At 35.1% G+C, this 17,001-nt stretch overlaps 1 protein-coding gene across 3 annotated transcripts in view; it reads left to right on the forward strand.

The window, feature by feature from the left end:
* DIP2 (disco-interacting protein 2) overlaps positions 1 to 17,001 on the forward strand; it is a 527,750-nt gene that overhangs the window by 399,459 nt on the left and 111,290 nt on the right. For all 3 annotated transcript variants that reach the window (XM_073984060.1, XM_073984061.1, XM_073984059.1), the window contains one exon: positions 3,347 to 3,428. In XM_073984060.1, the coding sequence (XP_073840161.1) occupies positions 3,347 to 3,428 (82 nt within the window). The remainder of the gene's footprint in view (positions 1 to 3,346; positions 3,429 to 17,001) is intronic.

The raw sequence follows: 17,001 nt of genomic DNA on the forward strand, positions 1-17,001 counted from the left end.
ATGCATTTGGTGCGGAAACTTTTTTCGCGATAGAGAAAAATTTACACCCATTTTCATAATAGTTTTTCATGCTCTACACGGCTATGTGGTGGTATTTTTGATATTTGCAAAAAAGTAGGGATATAACTTCCCTATTATGTAGTTTTCAGATAAATTATACATTTGCAGTCAATAAATCGTCGGTGTCATGCTTAACTGTTCCATTCGCCATTTTTGACTAAATTTATTAGTAATAGTATATAGAACTTCTTTGCCAAAAGTTAGAGAAATATCTGTTGGAATATAAAAGTTATAAAGAATGTTTTAAAAATAGATATTTGTCGAGTTGTTCCATATCCACACTTATGACACAAATGCAAAAATTTTCCAAATCACATGGAACAAAGTGACAAAAACATTTTACCATCTTTGCCTCAATAAGTTCAAACCTTCTAAATTGAAAATTAAAGTTCTGATTTTTGGAAAGTGTTTTTAAAAAGTACTCGGCCGGCGGTGAACACACAATCCTCTGATTTGTAGTCGGACACACACGCTCTGTGCCACGGTACTCATAACTTAGTAAGGGGGTAATATAAGTATTTATTTTTGTTTCACTTTGTAATGGGTTACACAATGACTAACGGATCCGAATTTTTGCTGGGTAGCTTTTATACCATTATGTCAGGAAGCATGGCCAAATTGGATATTTGCACACTATATTAGCGGATATTTGCACACCATATTAGCCGATTTGTGTACACCATATTTGTGGTGGATATACCCGAAGGGATGGACCAACATGACTTAATCTAAGTTTGGCCAGATAGGCACACTGGGTGGGCTATGTAACTGCAGATTGTCTGACATATCCGAACATATTTGGAGTCTAAAACCATTATTGCGATTAGGGGCACTTGTACCATATCAAAGTGTATATGGGCCTTATTGTACAAAATTAACATATGTTAAACTGAGGTATGGGGTATTGTAACTCGCGAACAATTGTACTGTACCATAAGTTTTGAACGCATTTCTGTAAAATCAACTGTTTTAGCACGATTCATCAAGGGATTTTTTAAAATAATAATTTGAGCGGAAGCTGTGGCCGTATTAATGTAAAAAATAGGAAAAACACGTTGAAGGAAACGAGTTTTTACTGCTCAAAAAAGAAGTTAAAAAATACACTTCAGAGATGATGTTTCTGATGTATGATTTTTTAATATATCCACTCTATGTACCTTCTCTAATCGCGACGCGCATCCGGATTTATGTAAAAGCTTAATATGTGATTTAAGTACTTGCGATTACGCATTATTTAATGTATTGTTCGAGAGAGTAACCTCAGAGCAATCCACTCCCAAAGTAGAATTTTTTGTGCGTAAATTTTTAAAAAAAAAAACTATTTTTTGGTTCAAATTTTATAACTGTCATACGATTTCCGTGGAAACCCGAGTGAATTTAGTTTTTTTCCATTCCGAATCTAATAAGCCACGGCGCATGTAAATCCATCCACTAGATCGGCGGATATGATACCCCCCAAATTTCGAAAATCTGCCCAAAATGTTTTTGATAATATCGTGTATTTAGACGCGATACATCTGTTTAATATGTGCGAAAACAGGGATTTAAAAACTATAGCGAATCAGGAGATATAATAAATTTTTCTTGAAAATTTAGTGCGGTCCTAGTGGTCCTTCATGGATCGCTCTGAAACGGCATAGGATGATGTATTTTTTAATGGTGATGATCATTGAAATCGCATGCGCATAAAATCTAAATGTACTTCCTGGAAATTATGGACATTTTACTGTTTTTTGCAACCTATTATTATTTCACAAAGTGTATATTAAATGAAAGGGATTCATTAGCTGTGTTGGAAAATCGAATGTGAATGATGTCATTTCCACTATTACGCGGATTATATGCGTTTCACGTGTTGTCATATTCAATATAGCTTTATTTTATGCCACTATTGGAATTCCGTGTGATCTAATATAGTGATCCAAAAATGTTCGCCAATAGGAAAACTATTAGGTAAAAATTGGTTGCAACCGAATATCTTCCTTATTGCACGAAATTTTGACGACAAAGAGAAAGAACTCGAAACGTTTTTTCTTCAACTTTTCCTATAAAATCAAAAAATAAAAAACTAAGAATAATACAATTTTTATTTGTCTCCTCAAAATTTCTTTGAATTTTTGCAAGTAACATGAATATTATAGACCCGACCTTCACAACATAGGCTTAATTTTATTTCTCACAATCTCTGGATGCTGTTGTAATTTTTTTATATATATTTTGTAAGCACATTGGCTACTATTTCACAAAATATGGTTGCAAATACGTGCAATTTTGTCATAAATTTGATTTTTCGCGAATCCATTTAGACATTTCTGGATTATTTTTGCATCTCGGAAAGAGTACTAATTCAGTTAACAGTAATGAGATATAACAACTTATTATCAGCCTCGATTTTTCTAGATTTTTTTCGAAATATTCAAATTTAAACGGTCATATCGTTTGCGCGCAACGATCAAGGTTAGTTACAAAAACATATCTGGAATGGCGATTTTTTTCTTAGTCTATGTACCAAAAATCATTCATGTAGCAGAGAAGTTTCGAAAATCACTCCCAAGTCCCCAATTCTGTACAGAAAAAAAAAATCTCAAAGAAAATTAAAGCTAGGAAACAGTGGCACCAGAGTAAACACCCTGAAGACAAACGAAAGCTCAGTAAGATAACTTCCGAATTGCGAAACCTGCTCAGAACCATTAATGACAGACAAGTTCATCACGAAACTCAAAATTTGGGCCCAACTAAGTCCAAGACAAAAGGCAAGACAAAACAAACTATCCAGTTCGTAAGGATGATAATAGCTGGACCAAAAGCAATGCGGATAAAGCTGCAACATTTGCTAGATTTGTTTACACGAAATAATATTGATAATTCACCAGAATATATTCAATCATACTTAAATTTAGTAGTATTTGACGCACAACAATTAATTTTTCTTCATTATTTTCTACTCCTTATTTGATGTTTACTTAGGCGAAACCTTTGAATCTGGAAGAATAAGAAAATGAAAGCCACAGCTGTCAATGTCGTCATTAGTCTATAACAGTGGTGCCCGAAACGCCACGACCGATTCCCCCTACCAAGTAGTTCATAGGCTAGGCTATTAAATGAACGTCTTACGATACTTTCATAAGCTGTTCTCGTAGGAATTCAATAATTATACTTATAAACGAATTGTACTCGTTGTCGAGTACCATTGAAGGGTTACCATAAAAACCACATTTTTTGCTTGAAAACATTATTCTTAATCTTCAATTTGCTGTATATTAAAATCCTCCTTTTTGTATTTTAGCATCAATTGATAACTGGAGTCCTACGCTGGAGGGCGTCTACATCGCCGGATCATGTTTTATTCACACTTCTCAATTCCAAAGGTAAGACGTTTTTTTTTCTTCTAATTCCTTAGTAGAAATGTGTTTTTTCCCAGCTATTTGGGAAGAACATAGTATGTAACAAAAATACCAAATCTTTATAAATAAAAATCAAATGTCGTTCGTTGGTAATAGCATCAGTTGAGAAAATGCCCCAGCAAAATTTTATGGAAGTGGTTCCATGAGATGCCATGATTTCACTGGATCTTTTGCATTGGTTCAAATGAAGTCGTGAAAGATCCGATCTTTTCATTAGCATTTAAACCCATGCAAAGGAAGTCGTGAAAGATCCGATCTTTTCATCAGCATTTGAATCATTTGTACAGATCACTACAAAAAAAAAAAAAAAAACAAGTCGATTTGTACATCCCTACATGTAGCAACATCAAAACAAAAGAGTATACATTTCCGAAAGGTTTGTTATAAAATTACAAAATTACAAATTAAATGTAGGTCCACGAACTAGAAATTCTTAAAGGAGTGCTGTTGGAGTCCATGTCGAAATCTGAACTGGTGATGAGAAGATAATAGAAAAGCTTTTGTAAGATGAAACAAAATCAGTGGCTGAGAGTGGACGAAGTAAACTCTGTTGCGGTGCAGCGGCGGTGTTTAGACTGCCACAGCTGGGACAGCCGAAAGTCAAGTTTCTCCCTTAAATTTACAACCTGTCGCTTGCCAAACACATCGTTCCCGAAGTTTGGAAAATATGCCAGCTACTGAAGCCCGAAAAGGATGCCAGCAAAGGTGAATCTTACAGGCCGATTTTGTCGCCCGTAGCAAGGACGCTTGTGGCTTTAGTTCTTCCACCATCAGAAATAACTTTCCAGTTGCCGATCAATAGCATAGGATCCATAAGCAGCACAACAACTGCGCTGAAGGCCATCTCCATATTAGCCGAAGACTCACTCAGAGCAAGCTGTGCGATAGAACAGTGATAGTGACACTTCATTTAGCAAAGCTCTTTGATATTGTCAAGCACCCTCGTTGTTTGATGTCATCGAGCAGACTACGCACCGTCCAAGTTTGAAACGTTGGATAATAAATTTTAAGTGTGGATGACAGTAGTACGTAAAAATTGGGATCAAGAAGTCCAAGACCCGTACAGTGAAGAAAACCTCTTTTGAATGCCAAACGCTGCAGACGGCATTGAGATCGTAACGTATGCGAATGATTGTACTATCTTGGCGTCAGGTGCCTTCCCTGACAACATTTGTGAAAGACTGAGCTCCTTTTTGTCTGATCTTACCATTTTTTCCACGCGAGGAATATGCAAATACCAGCCAATAAATCTACGGCCTCTCTGTTCACTACCTGGGCGGCCGAGTTGGGAACAATAGAGTTGAATGTCATGGTCGATGATAGCAGAATTCAGACCACAGGCCCAGGCAGCCAGGGGGTCTTCATAATCAAGAAAGAGAAGTCTAACGTTACAAGAGAGAACCTCTAGATCAACAAGCCTTTCAACCAGGTTTAAGTAGCATTCACACGAATGCAGTCGCAGATGCAGTAAGCTGTTATCGTGTGAATGCGGTCCTTGGAGAACATCCACCATCTATCGCAGCTGAGAAGCGCCAGCTGTCAGGACAAACCAGAGTAGTTTTGGGTCAATACGCTCGGGATGGTGCAGCCGTCAAAATTCCTATAGGGCAAGTACTGATGACACCGTGGAAAACATCTGCCCAGCATACAACACAGGCCCCCACGACACACTGCTCCTTTTCAATTGCCCTACCAAACCATATAAATAGCGAAATAGCCACATTCTTACGACCGATAGACCAAGAGTCAGATTAAGCAGAAAAATGAGAATACAAACATATTAACTACTGTTACAACAACGAGAACAAACTGCAAATATAGATGTAAACTTTATGATGATAAATAAATTATAGTTATTTCATTAATTCCTTTGAATTAATAAAATAAAAAAATTAAAATAATTTTTCAATACAGCATTTTCCATTTTCCGAACAAGACGTGAAAATTACATGCCAAAGGGTTGGTGAAAATGACATGCCAAAGATTAGTGAAAATGCTATTCTTCGGAATTGGTTAAGATGGCATGCCAAAGGATTGGTATAGATGCCATTCCAAAGAATTGTTGAAGATGCCATTCCATCGAGTTAGTAAAGATGACATGCTTAGGATCTGAAAATGAATTGCATCTTTTGGGGGTCACGCTCTTGTAAAAAGAATGAGTGAAGATGCTGAAAAAATGACATTCCATTTCACTTGCACCCATTCTTGAATAGCATCTTTGGCATCGAACATTTTGCTGGGGCTGGATCGATTTGGATAATTCTTTTTGTGGAATGTACGCCATACCCCGACTTTTATGCAAAGAAAATTTGACCACGCCCACTTTTACACCCATTTTTTTCAATTTTCAATTTTAATCAACAAAAACTACTGCACTGATTTCCCTGAAATTGTCATGGGATGTACAGGGATGACCCCCGGTTAAAATAGGCTACACTTTTTGTCGAATTTCGGAGGGCGAGGAGTACTTCCCCTATACCCTATTTCATTGAAAATGTTATATTTACAATAATTTCGAATGTTTCGGTTTGGTTGTGCCTCCGACCGTACGTACTTTTTTAGGACCCAAAGACTTGACCACGCCCACTTTTTAAAATATGTTACATCTACAAAACTACTGAACCTATGTTCCTGAAATATTCAGGGAATGTACAGAAATGGTCCCCGGTGAAAATAGGATGTATATTTTCTTGAATTTCGACGGGGCTGAGGTACTTTCCTTTGCCATATTTAAAAAACGCCACATCTTTATGAATAAAAATCAAATGCCGTCATAACCCAATTTAGGTTTTTATGGAAAGAAAATTTTACTTTTTTCAATTTATATTTTTTCTGCAAAAAACGATTTCCATCAAATTTGCAGCAAAAGCTCGATGTTTGCCGTTGTTATGTATATTTAATGAGTTTCGGAAGAGGTGGGGTACCTTCCCCACGCCTTTCTTTTAAACGATATATGTATAAGCCAAACTTATAATTATATCAGTTTCATCATAAAATTTGGGAGGCAATTGGGTTGTGTGTACACTAGGTCCACGTCCAATTTGTTTTTTAAATATGTTTTATATTGAAAGCTGATGATCCCGTATACTCTTTTCAGTACATTATTTTTACAAAACTACTGAACTTAATTTATGAAATTTTCTGAAACTGTTCAGGAATGTCCGGGGATCCAAAATTCTATATATTTGTAGACAAATTTCGAGGGCCAATTGTTTTATAATCGCTATATTTTCTAAGCTTGTGAGTGCATCGACTTGCAAATTCATTTTCGAGACAACGGTGGTTGCGCCCAGATCAAGAAAAACGATATACAGTGACTGTCACTGAAAATGATGCAACCTGAAGTAAAAAATGTAAACGTTGATAACTTGGAAACGTGTTAAGATTTTTTAACAATTCAAAAAACAATTTTGTAGGCTGAAAAGTTGTCTTTAAGATGACATACAAAAATATTCCGTTTACAGTAACGTTATACTAAAATTTTACCAATGCCCAATGATCTATATATAGGACACACAAAATTCTTGCTAATTTAATAGGTTACGTTTATCAAAGTACCGTTTTTTTATATACTCAGTATACATCTATACCTCGTGGGATACTATGTGATTCCATTATTTTGAGCTACTATTTTTGAGTTCTAGTTCTTCGAAGGTGCCATCCATTGCTTAGTTTTAACACTGATTTCCGTTATGGCCGATTGACTTATGAGTAATTTTATAAGAAAAAACAAACACGATGTGGAACTTGCTATCAAAAAACTTAACTAGATGCCGAAAATGTGACTTTGGACTACATATCATATGTTTTGGGTCGCATAACACCCAGTTATATAATAAAACCATGTGTCCGAAAGTGGCCTCAAAAGCCACTTTTTCAAAAAAAAAAATGTAAAAAACATATAAACATACCGCTATTATTTCACATTTGCTTCCAAAATAATATAAAAATACTTTTAAAATGATCATGATAAAGCAATGGGCATATCTGGGTTAAATATGTATTATATTGAAAGCTGATGACCACGTCCACTCTTTTCAATACATTATTTTTCCAGAACTACTGAACTTAATTTCATGAAATTTTCAGAAACTGTTCAGGAATGTCCCGTGATCCAAAATGCTATATATTTGTAGAAAAATTTCGGGGGCCTATTATTTTATAATCGCTATATTTGCTAAGCTTGTGAGTGCATCGACTTGCAAATTCATTTTCGAGACAACGGTGGTGCGCCTCGATCAAGAAAAACGATATACAGTGACTGTCACTGAAAATTATGCAACCTGAAATAAAAAATGTAAACGTTGATAACTTGGAAACGAGTTAAGATTTTTTAAAAATTTAAAAAACAAGTTTGTTGGCTGAAAAGTTGTTTTTAAGATGGCATACAAAAATAATCCGTTTACAGTAACGTTATACTAAAATTTTACGGGAAACCAAAAATGTGAATTTTTAAACTGAGTATTGAAAATGATGCGCCACAATAATCGATTAATAAGTTCCAATTTTTTCGCTTTTTATGTCATTTTAGTAATCAGAATGGTGGAATAATTGGTTCCCCATCGTTTGCAGTAGTTTTGCCATTGATTCCGATAGAAAAAATGATGTTCCTGACGTAATTTTGGCATGATCGTAATTAGTTTCCCTTTGGCTAGAAATTTCTAATTTCTGAAGGTTTTTTTTTTCAACATATGACTATGAAAAATAATTAACGGTTATGTCTAGAGTACGTACAAACGATTTAATGATATATGGAAAGTCCTGTATCAACCAGGCTTGCCCCATATTAGACTAGCCGTTAAGGGCATAGCCCTGATAGAGGAAAAAATCAGACATAAAACAAAAGTTTTTGCACTTTTCTTTGAAAATATTTTTTAGTAACATTGTTAACAATGTCTTGAACATGTTTGCTTTTATAAAAACAAAAATTTCAACGCCCATTGTTGCCATACAAGCCAAATAATAATACTTCTGGCGAAGCGCTTTGATAGCGACAGTTTATTTATTTAAACTCAGTTTTGTTTTAAACTCAGGTGTGTGTTGGCTTCTTCCACAAGTAAAATATCAATTTTACGCCAGATATGCTGATTTTCATCCTAACTATGAATTTTATACCACACAATGCCCACAAAAATACGACATAACTTGAAAAAACCCGCAACAAAAAAAAGAATTGGAGTGATTCTATGAAACTCGTCGAAGGTAGTAGTATTGTTTGGCTTGAATGGCAACAATGGGCGTTGAAATGTTTGTTTTTATAAAGGCAAACATGACCACGACATTATTAACAATGTTTCTAAAAGCTATTTTTAAAGAAAAGTGCGAAAACGTTTGTTCTATGTCCTGATTTTTTCCTCTGTCAGGTCAATGCCATTATAGGCTAGTCTAATATGGGGCAAGTCTGGCTGATACAGGACTTTCCAAATATCATTAAATTGTTTGTACGTACTCTAGACATAACCCTTAATGATTCTTCATATTCACTTTTGAAAAATAACTCCAAAAACTAGAAATTTCTAGCAAAATTGCCTACAAAGGGACACTAATTACGATCATGCCAAAATTAAGTCAGGAACATGATTTTTTTTCTATCGGAATCAATGGTGAAGCTACTGAAAACGATAGGGAACTAATTATTCCACCATTACTAAAATGGCATAAAAAGCGAAAAATTTGGAAATTATTAATCGATTATTGTGGTGCATCATTTTCAAGCTCAGTTTAAAAATGCCCATATTTTAGTTTCCGGTAAAATTTTTGTATAACGGTACTGTAAACGGAATATTTTTGTATGCCATCTTAAAGACAACTTTTCAGCAGGTTTTAAAAGCCAGCATCTAAAAACATTAGCATTAGCTGTACACTTCAACTGCTACACAATATTCACACACAGGACTAAATAAGCAACCGAACGCATATTTATTTTTGTACATTTTTGCTTATTTCGTTTTTTACGCCTAATCTTTTGAGTTGCCAAAGCAGTAATAAAAAGATGTCATTTAATGCCAAAATGCTCCCATCATATGCTAGAACCTAAAGAATACTAATTATTATTGTTTAAAAATAAAAAATATATATTTTGAATGGCTTCACCAAAAATTCACATGTCCTTTGAACGAAAAAATGGAATTTATTATATCGCGATTTTTAATGCATTACACTGGTAACCCTGATCTCAAAAACAATTGTTTGCTGAAAACATGGCTAAGCCGTTGAAACTTTGTTGCTTATTCTCTTTTCTGATATGTGTTGATCATGTGTGCTGCAACATATGAGTATGCGTGTCCGATGTTTTTTTATTATAGCGACAATATCAAATAGCATCAGCTACATGTTGCCGCTGTTCATTGTTGCTAAACATATTTCGAAGAAATATTAGCAGGCAAAGCTGCAAATATTCGGTGTTTTTGCTAATATGGCGTTAGCATTTTAAACCCTTTTCAGCCTACAAAATTGTTTTTTGAATTGTTAAAAAATCTTAACTCGTTTCCAAGTTATCAACGTTTACATTTTTTATTTCAGGTTGCATCATTTTCAGTGACAGTCACTGTATTTACAAATTTCCTTAAACGGTGAGGTTCAACGGCCCATCACTCATGCAAAACTAATACATATAAGTCTTAAAAAGCGGGATTGTTCGGATTTACCATTCTTTTAACTTTTATAATTAGATCGCTTTAGGATAAAGACAGAGGACATGACATGGACGATAATAAATCCTAAACAGTATCAATGGGCGAAAAATCCGACAAAGTCCGTAAGAGAAGAGAAAGGTTACACACAAAATCAGTTGATAAATTTAAAATCCCCCTCGGTTTGACAATGGAGTCCATTAAAACTCATCACAACGGGCCAGCAACGCGGACCGGGGTCTGCTAATATGTATATTAGGCCGGGTCGATTTGTATGGAAGGAAAAAATGTTAACGGGCGCGTGGATTTTCTGATTCTTGGGATTGTACTGAGAAAAAAATCTACTAGACCACATGTCTAAAGTGAAAATCGAGCCCCCGGATTTTAGTTTTTTTTTTGTCGAGGTTTTTTGGATGTTTTTGCATATAACAACCAAACCATTGAGATTTTCGATTCAACACAAAAACAAAAATTTTAGCCAATACAATAATTAAGAAGAACATCTCAAAAGCATTGGAATGGCTCCCTCAGGCAGTTATGGCCTCGAGAAGGTGCACATTTTTCGGAAAATATCGATAAATGACACTGTGCTACAAAATGGGACTCAACGTCAATGGGTGGAAAATTCCTTTTGGAGATGAAAGTGTACTAAAAACGCAAAAGAAAATTTTCACCATAGTTCAAGTTTCTGAGATATCGCGTGATTAATGGTTTAATTTTGTTCCCTTATTTTGTGAGAAAATAGCATTATATCTCTGTTAAGCGTTATTGTAGCTTCATTTTGAGATTACGTGTTTGCAGTCAAATCGAATGGCGAATCTTTTTGTAGAATATTTCATCCCTCTAACTCAGTTCCTTCCATATCTTTTTCGTCCTTTATTTCTTGAACCGTAGTAAAATTACCACAAGACGAGATTTTACAGCATCCAAATATTCTACAAAAATGTTGTTCAGAAGATTTCAGGTACGGTTCTCATTGATGACTAATCGCTAGTTCCTCGTTTTCATGGCCCTTTTTTGACATTTATCCGGTTTTTGTTCAGAAAACTATGTTTTGTTTTTTATGTATATTCGTTACTTATTGGTCTGTGGTGATTCTGAAATACTTACCATAAATAGCTCTTCTAATGACGAACACGTTAATAACAAATTTTATTGGAGTATAGATCCGGTTATCTAAATTTTTGAACCGGATATTCCAAGCTGGATCTGAAACAACAAAACCCAACTTGGGTTTTTGTCTTTTGGGTCTGTACTTTGAAAGAATCCTCGGTTCAAATTGTTTACAATATTACTTCAAAACTGTTGCACAGTGTTATTGTCTTGGCTACAATTTTGTCTTAGTGTTGGAAAATATCCAAAAAAAACGTGGATAAAAAACTTCAAGTCAAAATCGGGAGGCTCGATTTTCATCGCAGACATATAGTCTAATGGACTTTTTACTCAGTACAACCCCAGGAATCAGAAACGAGATGCGCCTTTTCAGGGTTTCAAATGCATAAATTCTTTCCCCTTCTAATAAAAATATACACAAATTTACCCTTTTAAATAATGAAAAATGTCACCCAATTTTATTTTCAACCACCATCAACTATTATTAACGGTTGAAATCGATATTTAAATCGAATTTATAAAACAGCAGTGGTATACTTAAGAGGGGCTACAGCAGCAACGGGTGTAGCAGCATAGGTGGCTGGGATAACAGCGACATTGTAGTCTTGTTTGATATCAACACGGCTGCTGGCATAAGCGTCATCCAAAGGAGCATTAGCATAAGCCAAAGGAGCAGAAACGGCAACGGTGGGAGCAGAAGCTTCGGGAGCAGCATCTACGGTGGCTGTACTCATAAGTACGAATTTTTAAAATTTCCTCAATCCTACACTCCAACAATAATCTTAATTCCAAATTCCAGCTTTGTCCGTTCACTAAAATTGTAAAAAATTTAGTACTTTCCGTACCCATAAAATTTCCACAAATCCCTCAGTCTTACACTCCAACGGTAATTTTAATTCCAAATTTCAGGAGACCAGGAGACCAGCTCTAGCCGTTCACTAAAATCCAAATTGTACCAAATTTAGTACTGTTCGTACCCATAAGTACAAATTTTCAAAACTTCCTCAAACCTACAGCCAAACAGTAATTTTAATTCAAAATTTCAGGAGTACAGCTCTATCCGTCCACTCAAATCAAATTGTACCAAATTTAGTGCTTTCAGTACCCATAAGTACGAATTACAAAATTACCTCAAATCCACTCCAAAAGCAATCATAATTCCAAACATCTGGATTCCAGCTCTATTCGTTCACCTCAATTTAATTTGTACCAATTTAGTACTTTCCGGGCAAGTACGAAGTTCCAAATCTACCTCAATCCTACACTCCAAAAGTAATCTTAATTCCAATTTTCAGGATTCCAGCACTATCCGTTCACCTAAATTTAATTTGTACAAATTTTAGTATCATTTAATACTTTCAAACCTACAGCCAAACAGTAATTTTAGTTAAAAATTTCAGGAGTTACAGCTCTATCCGTCCACTCAAATCCGAACTGTACCAAATTTAGTACTTTCCGTACCCATAAGTACGAATTTCCATAACTTTCTTTATCCTACACTCCAACAGTAATCATAACTCCACAGTTCCGGATTCCAGCTCTATCCGTTCACTCGAATCTATATTGTACCAAATAAAGTGCCAGTTAGTACTTTCCGTACCCATAAGTACTAATCACAAAATTACCTCAAATCCACTCCAAAAGCAATCATAATTCCAAACATCAGGATTCCAGCTCTATTCGTTCACCTAAATTTAATTTGTACCAATTTAGTACCATTTAGTACTTTCCGTACCCATAAGTACGAATTACAAAATTACCTCAAATCCACTCCAAAGGCAATCATAATTCCAAACATCAGGATTCCAGCTCTATTCGTTCACCTAAATTTAATATGTACCAATTTAGTACCATTTAGTACTTTCCGGGGAAGTACGAAGTTCCAAATCTACCTCAATCCTACACTCCATATGTAATCTTAATTCCAATTTTCAGGATTCCAGCTCTATCCGTTCACCTAAATTTAATTTGTACCAATTTTAGTACCATTTAGTACTTTCCGGACCCATAAGTATGAAGTTCCAAACATAATTCCAAATCTTTATTCCAAATTTCAGATGTCCAGCTCTAGCCGTTCACTCAAATCCAAATTTTACCACATTTTGTACTGTTCGTTCACATAAGTACGAATTTTCAAAACTTCCTCAAACCTACAGCAAAACAGTAATTTTAGTTCAGGAGTTACAGCTCTATCTGAACAAATGGGCTTATAGCTGGGGGAAAAGAAAGCGGACTGTATTTTAGCGGGCGTTATTAGCTCCAAATGTATCGCGACAAAAAACCCAACGAGACATAGAAAGACAAAAGAATAAAACAAAATTGGCTTCGGTAGTCTTCTGCGGTATTTTATTCTTTTATGCAATTGCTTACCGTTGAGATGACAATGGTGAAGTAGCTGCAAACAACTGCAGCAAATATTTAGAAATTTACTTGTACCAAAGACGCACAGACGACAACACGTCTGGCTATCAAATAAACTCTGCCGCAATTTTAACAACATTTACTTTAGACAAGAAGTCTTTTAATTGGAACCTTTCTGCCCAACGCTATTTTTGCAACTGAGGGAGTTGCCACCGCTTATCCTGTAAACATACAGTCCACATTAGGCCAACTCACTCGATTGTTCATCGAGCCGGATAGGAACTGAGGAGAAAATTACTTTGGATCACGTCCACCGCTTACCTCTGAGGGTTTTTGGAAGGCTACATCTAAAACAAAAGGTATGTAAAGTGTTGTTAGATGTGAGCATTTAGGGGTTTTCTTGTACCTGTTGTTTGAATTTCAAAAAAAAATAATCAAACAATGTTTCTCATCAAAAGCTTCGGTCAAGTCGCAACAAAAACTTCGTTGTCCACAAAAACCACATTTAGACCTACATGCATAAATATGTAATCATTAAGAAGGAAATCGAAGAGAAGAAGGTTGTTCAACTTTGCCATTTCCAGCAGTTCTTCTTCTAATTATCTCCTTAATTGCTAAGGAGACACACTTTGATTTCTTGTTGCTCCGCAAATTAATTTTTTAATTTTTGTTGTTCCGCAAATCAATCCATGGTAATTTCATACAATGAATAAATACCAATCACCGCAAAGAGAAGTAATTTCAAATATAACAGTGACTTGTCTTTAACAAACAAAATCAAAAAATTAAATGACAAACTCTTTACAATAATACCCATCGACCTCTTAATTACAAACAACAAAACACACATGTACATACAAAAAGAGCGTCTAAATAAAAAATGGGAAAATAAAATAACATCCATCCATCCAGACATTAGTTGTGTTTCCGTACACCAAAACACAGCACAATTTATATGAGAGTCGTTTACCACTTTTACGACTTCTACAACTTTTACCACTTTATAAAGTACGGGAACAGGCCAATTGTGGATTCCATCGGTTCTTAGCAAACGTCAACATAAAAATTACGTTTGTTTATTGTATGTTTCTATTGTATGTATAACACACTGTATTCATTAACAGCCAGTGATGCAAATGACTGTTACTCAAAACATTTGCCCTTTGCATTGATTGCTTTCGTTGATTGGTCCGTATGTTCCATATTATACTCACAATTCTCTTTGCAGCTGAGAAACAAAAGAGAATAGACAAACACTGCAAATACACTATTTTCCAAATGTGCAAATACTGGACAATGAAAAAAAAGTTCGCACTAAAGAACGAAAATATCAGTTGAAACTGAGCGCCGTGGTTGTTGGTTGTAATGGTGATCGTATAAATAACCAGGAAAACAGAAGAAAAAAACTCAAATAAAAGAAACCTAACAGCAAATAATAACTCCAACAAATTATTTGTTTATTTTTAAATAAATTTCTGTTATAAAAAACCAGAAAAACATCGTCCGCAACAGGGCAAATATTAACTGGGATGTCCAAAGATAATAAAGTTTCTTAACATAGTAAAAATCTAAATACGAAACGCAACACAAAGGAAGGGTTGTTCTTTCACTGCTTTTAACTCATATTTCTGGTTCTCCTCTGGTTTTTGCGAACAATAACAAAATAAGTAACAACAAATATTGTTGCGATCTAGTAATGCACCTCAAATCACATTAAATGCTCATATAATCTTAACATTACCCAATATAAAAATCTGGGATGATTATCTTAAAACAGAAAAGAATTTTTCAAGAACTATTGAAATGTACACCAAAGTCACGGATTAAACCCCAATAATGCTATTTACAATGTCAATCGTTCAATTGCCCACTTAAGCCAAGTTTGTGATTTACTTACAAGATGATTTTGCAGCTGTTAAAGCTGATTCAACAAGTCTTAAAGTGTATTATCGCCGTGCAGCAGCTAGTACATACATGTGTCTGTGGGTAAATTCAAACTAGCTCTTTCATATTATGAATATTTATCGAAATGCCGTCCCAATGATGCAAGATGCAGACCTAAAGTAACGAATGCAATCAAATTGCGGATTGCGGGACGCTGATATGCAATTTGGCCCCAAATGTAAAGGGGATTTCTGCAAATTTCATAATTTGTTCTATGTAGTACGATTGCATGAAGTGAAAAACATGGGTTATGCGATGACAAATGATGAAAAATGCATAACGATATTTCCAGCACCCAATTAATGGGTTTTCCTAACAATAACAAAGAGCAATGATTTAACACCCATATTCACGTCATTCCAATTCGTGCCTCGTTCTGATATTAAACCCATCGCCAATGCAAGAAGTTTGTTGTTACCGTATCGTCCCTACATTCTTCTACAAATTTATAAAGCGAACATTTATACAAAACAAATAAAAGGAAAAACAAATTAACCAATCGCAGTACAGTATAGGGAGGTACGCTTACATCGTCATTCAACACTGGTGTTGTCTGATTAATTAGTTTCAAAATAAAAATTTGTTTCTTGTTCCAAACCCTTCTCACATGTATATCTAACAATATTTTATACTTACCTTCTACCTTACAGCGCTGCCGCATTGCCATATCCTACCTCGAGATAATCGCCAGAAAATTTATGATTAGGTTGCGTTACCGCAAGAGGGTCCGGCATGTTGAAGCGAGTTCCACAAACATTCCAGAAGATGTGATTAAAATACATATTTGTTAATATTCATGTGGTAACATTTTATGCAAAGAGCTCTCTCATTGCAAAGGAGGCTACCACTTCAACATTGATTCCGTTTCATTCCTATTTAATTTGAAATAAGAGAAGTAGCTGCAAACAACTGCAGCAAATATTTAGAAATTTAGTTGTACCAAAGACGCACAGACGACAACACGTCTTCTTCTTCTTTATTTGCCTATTCGATTTTCGAATGTTGGCGACCAAAATGCAAATATAAGTATAATATTACAATAGTTTGAATTATTAAATATTGTTTATAATATCGGCAAAAGTCTCTCTGTTTCACGTCTGGCTATCAAATAAACTCTGCCGCATTTTTAACAACATTTACTCTAGACAATTTTAACAACATTTACTCTTTTAATTGGAACCTTTTTGCCCAACGCTATTTTTGCAACTGAGGGAGTTGCCACCGCTTATCCTGTAAACATACAGTCCACATTAGGCCAACTCACTCGATTGTACATGTGGTCCTTCGAGCCGTCCATTCAATTCCAAATTGTACCAAATTTACTACTTTCCGTACCCATAAGTACGAATTTTCATAACTTTCTTTATCCTATACTCCACAGTAGTCATAATTCCACAGTTCAGAATTCCAGCTCTATCTGTTCACTCGAATCTATCTGTTCACTCGAATCTATATGTACCAAATAAAGTACCAGTTAGTACTTTCCG

This window comes from Musca autumnalis, unplaced genomic scaffold (genome assembly GCF_047663935.1).
Source record: "Musca autumnalis isolate F117 unplaced genomic scaffold, ASM4766393v1 scaffold_4, whole genome shotgun sequence".
Lineage (NCBI taxonomy): Eukaryota > Metazoa > Arthropoda > Insecta > Diptera > Muscidae > Musca > Musca autumnalis.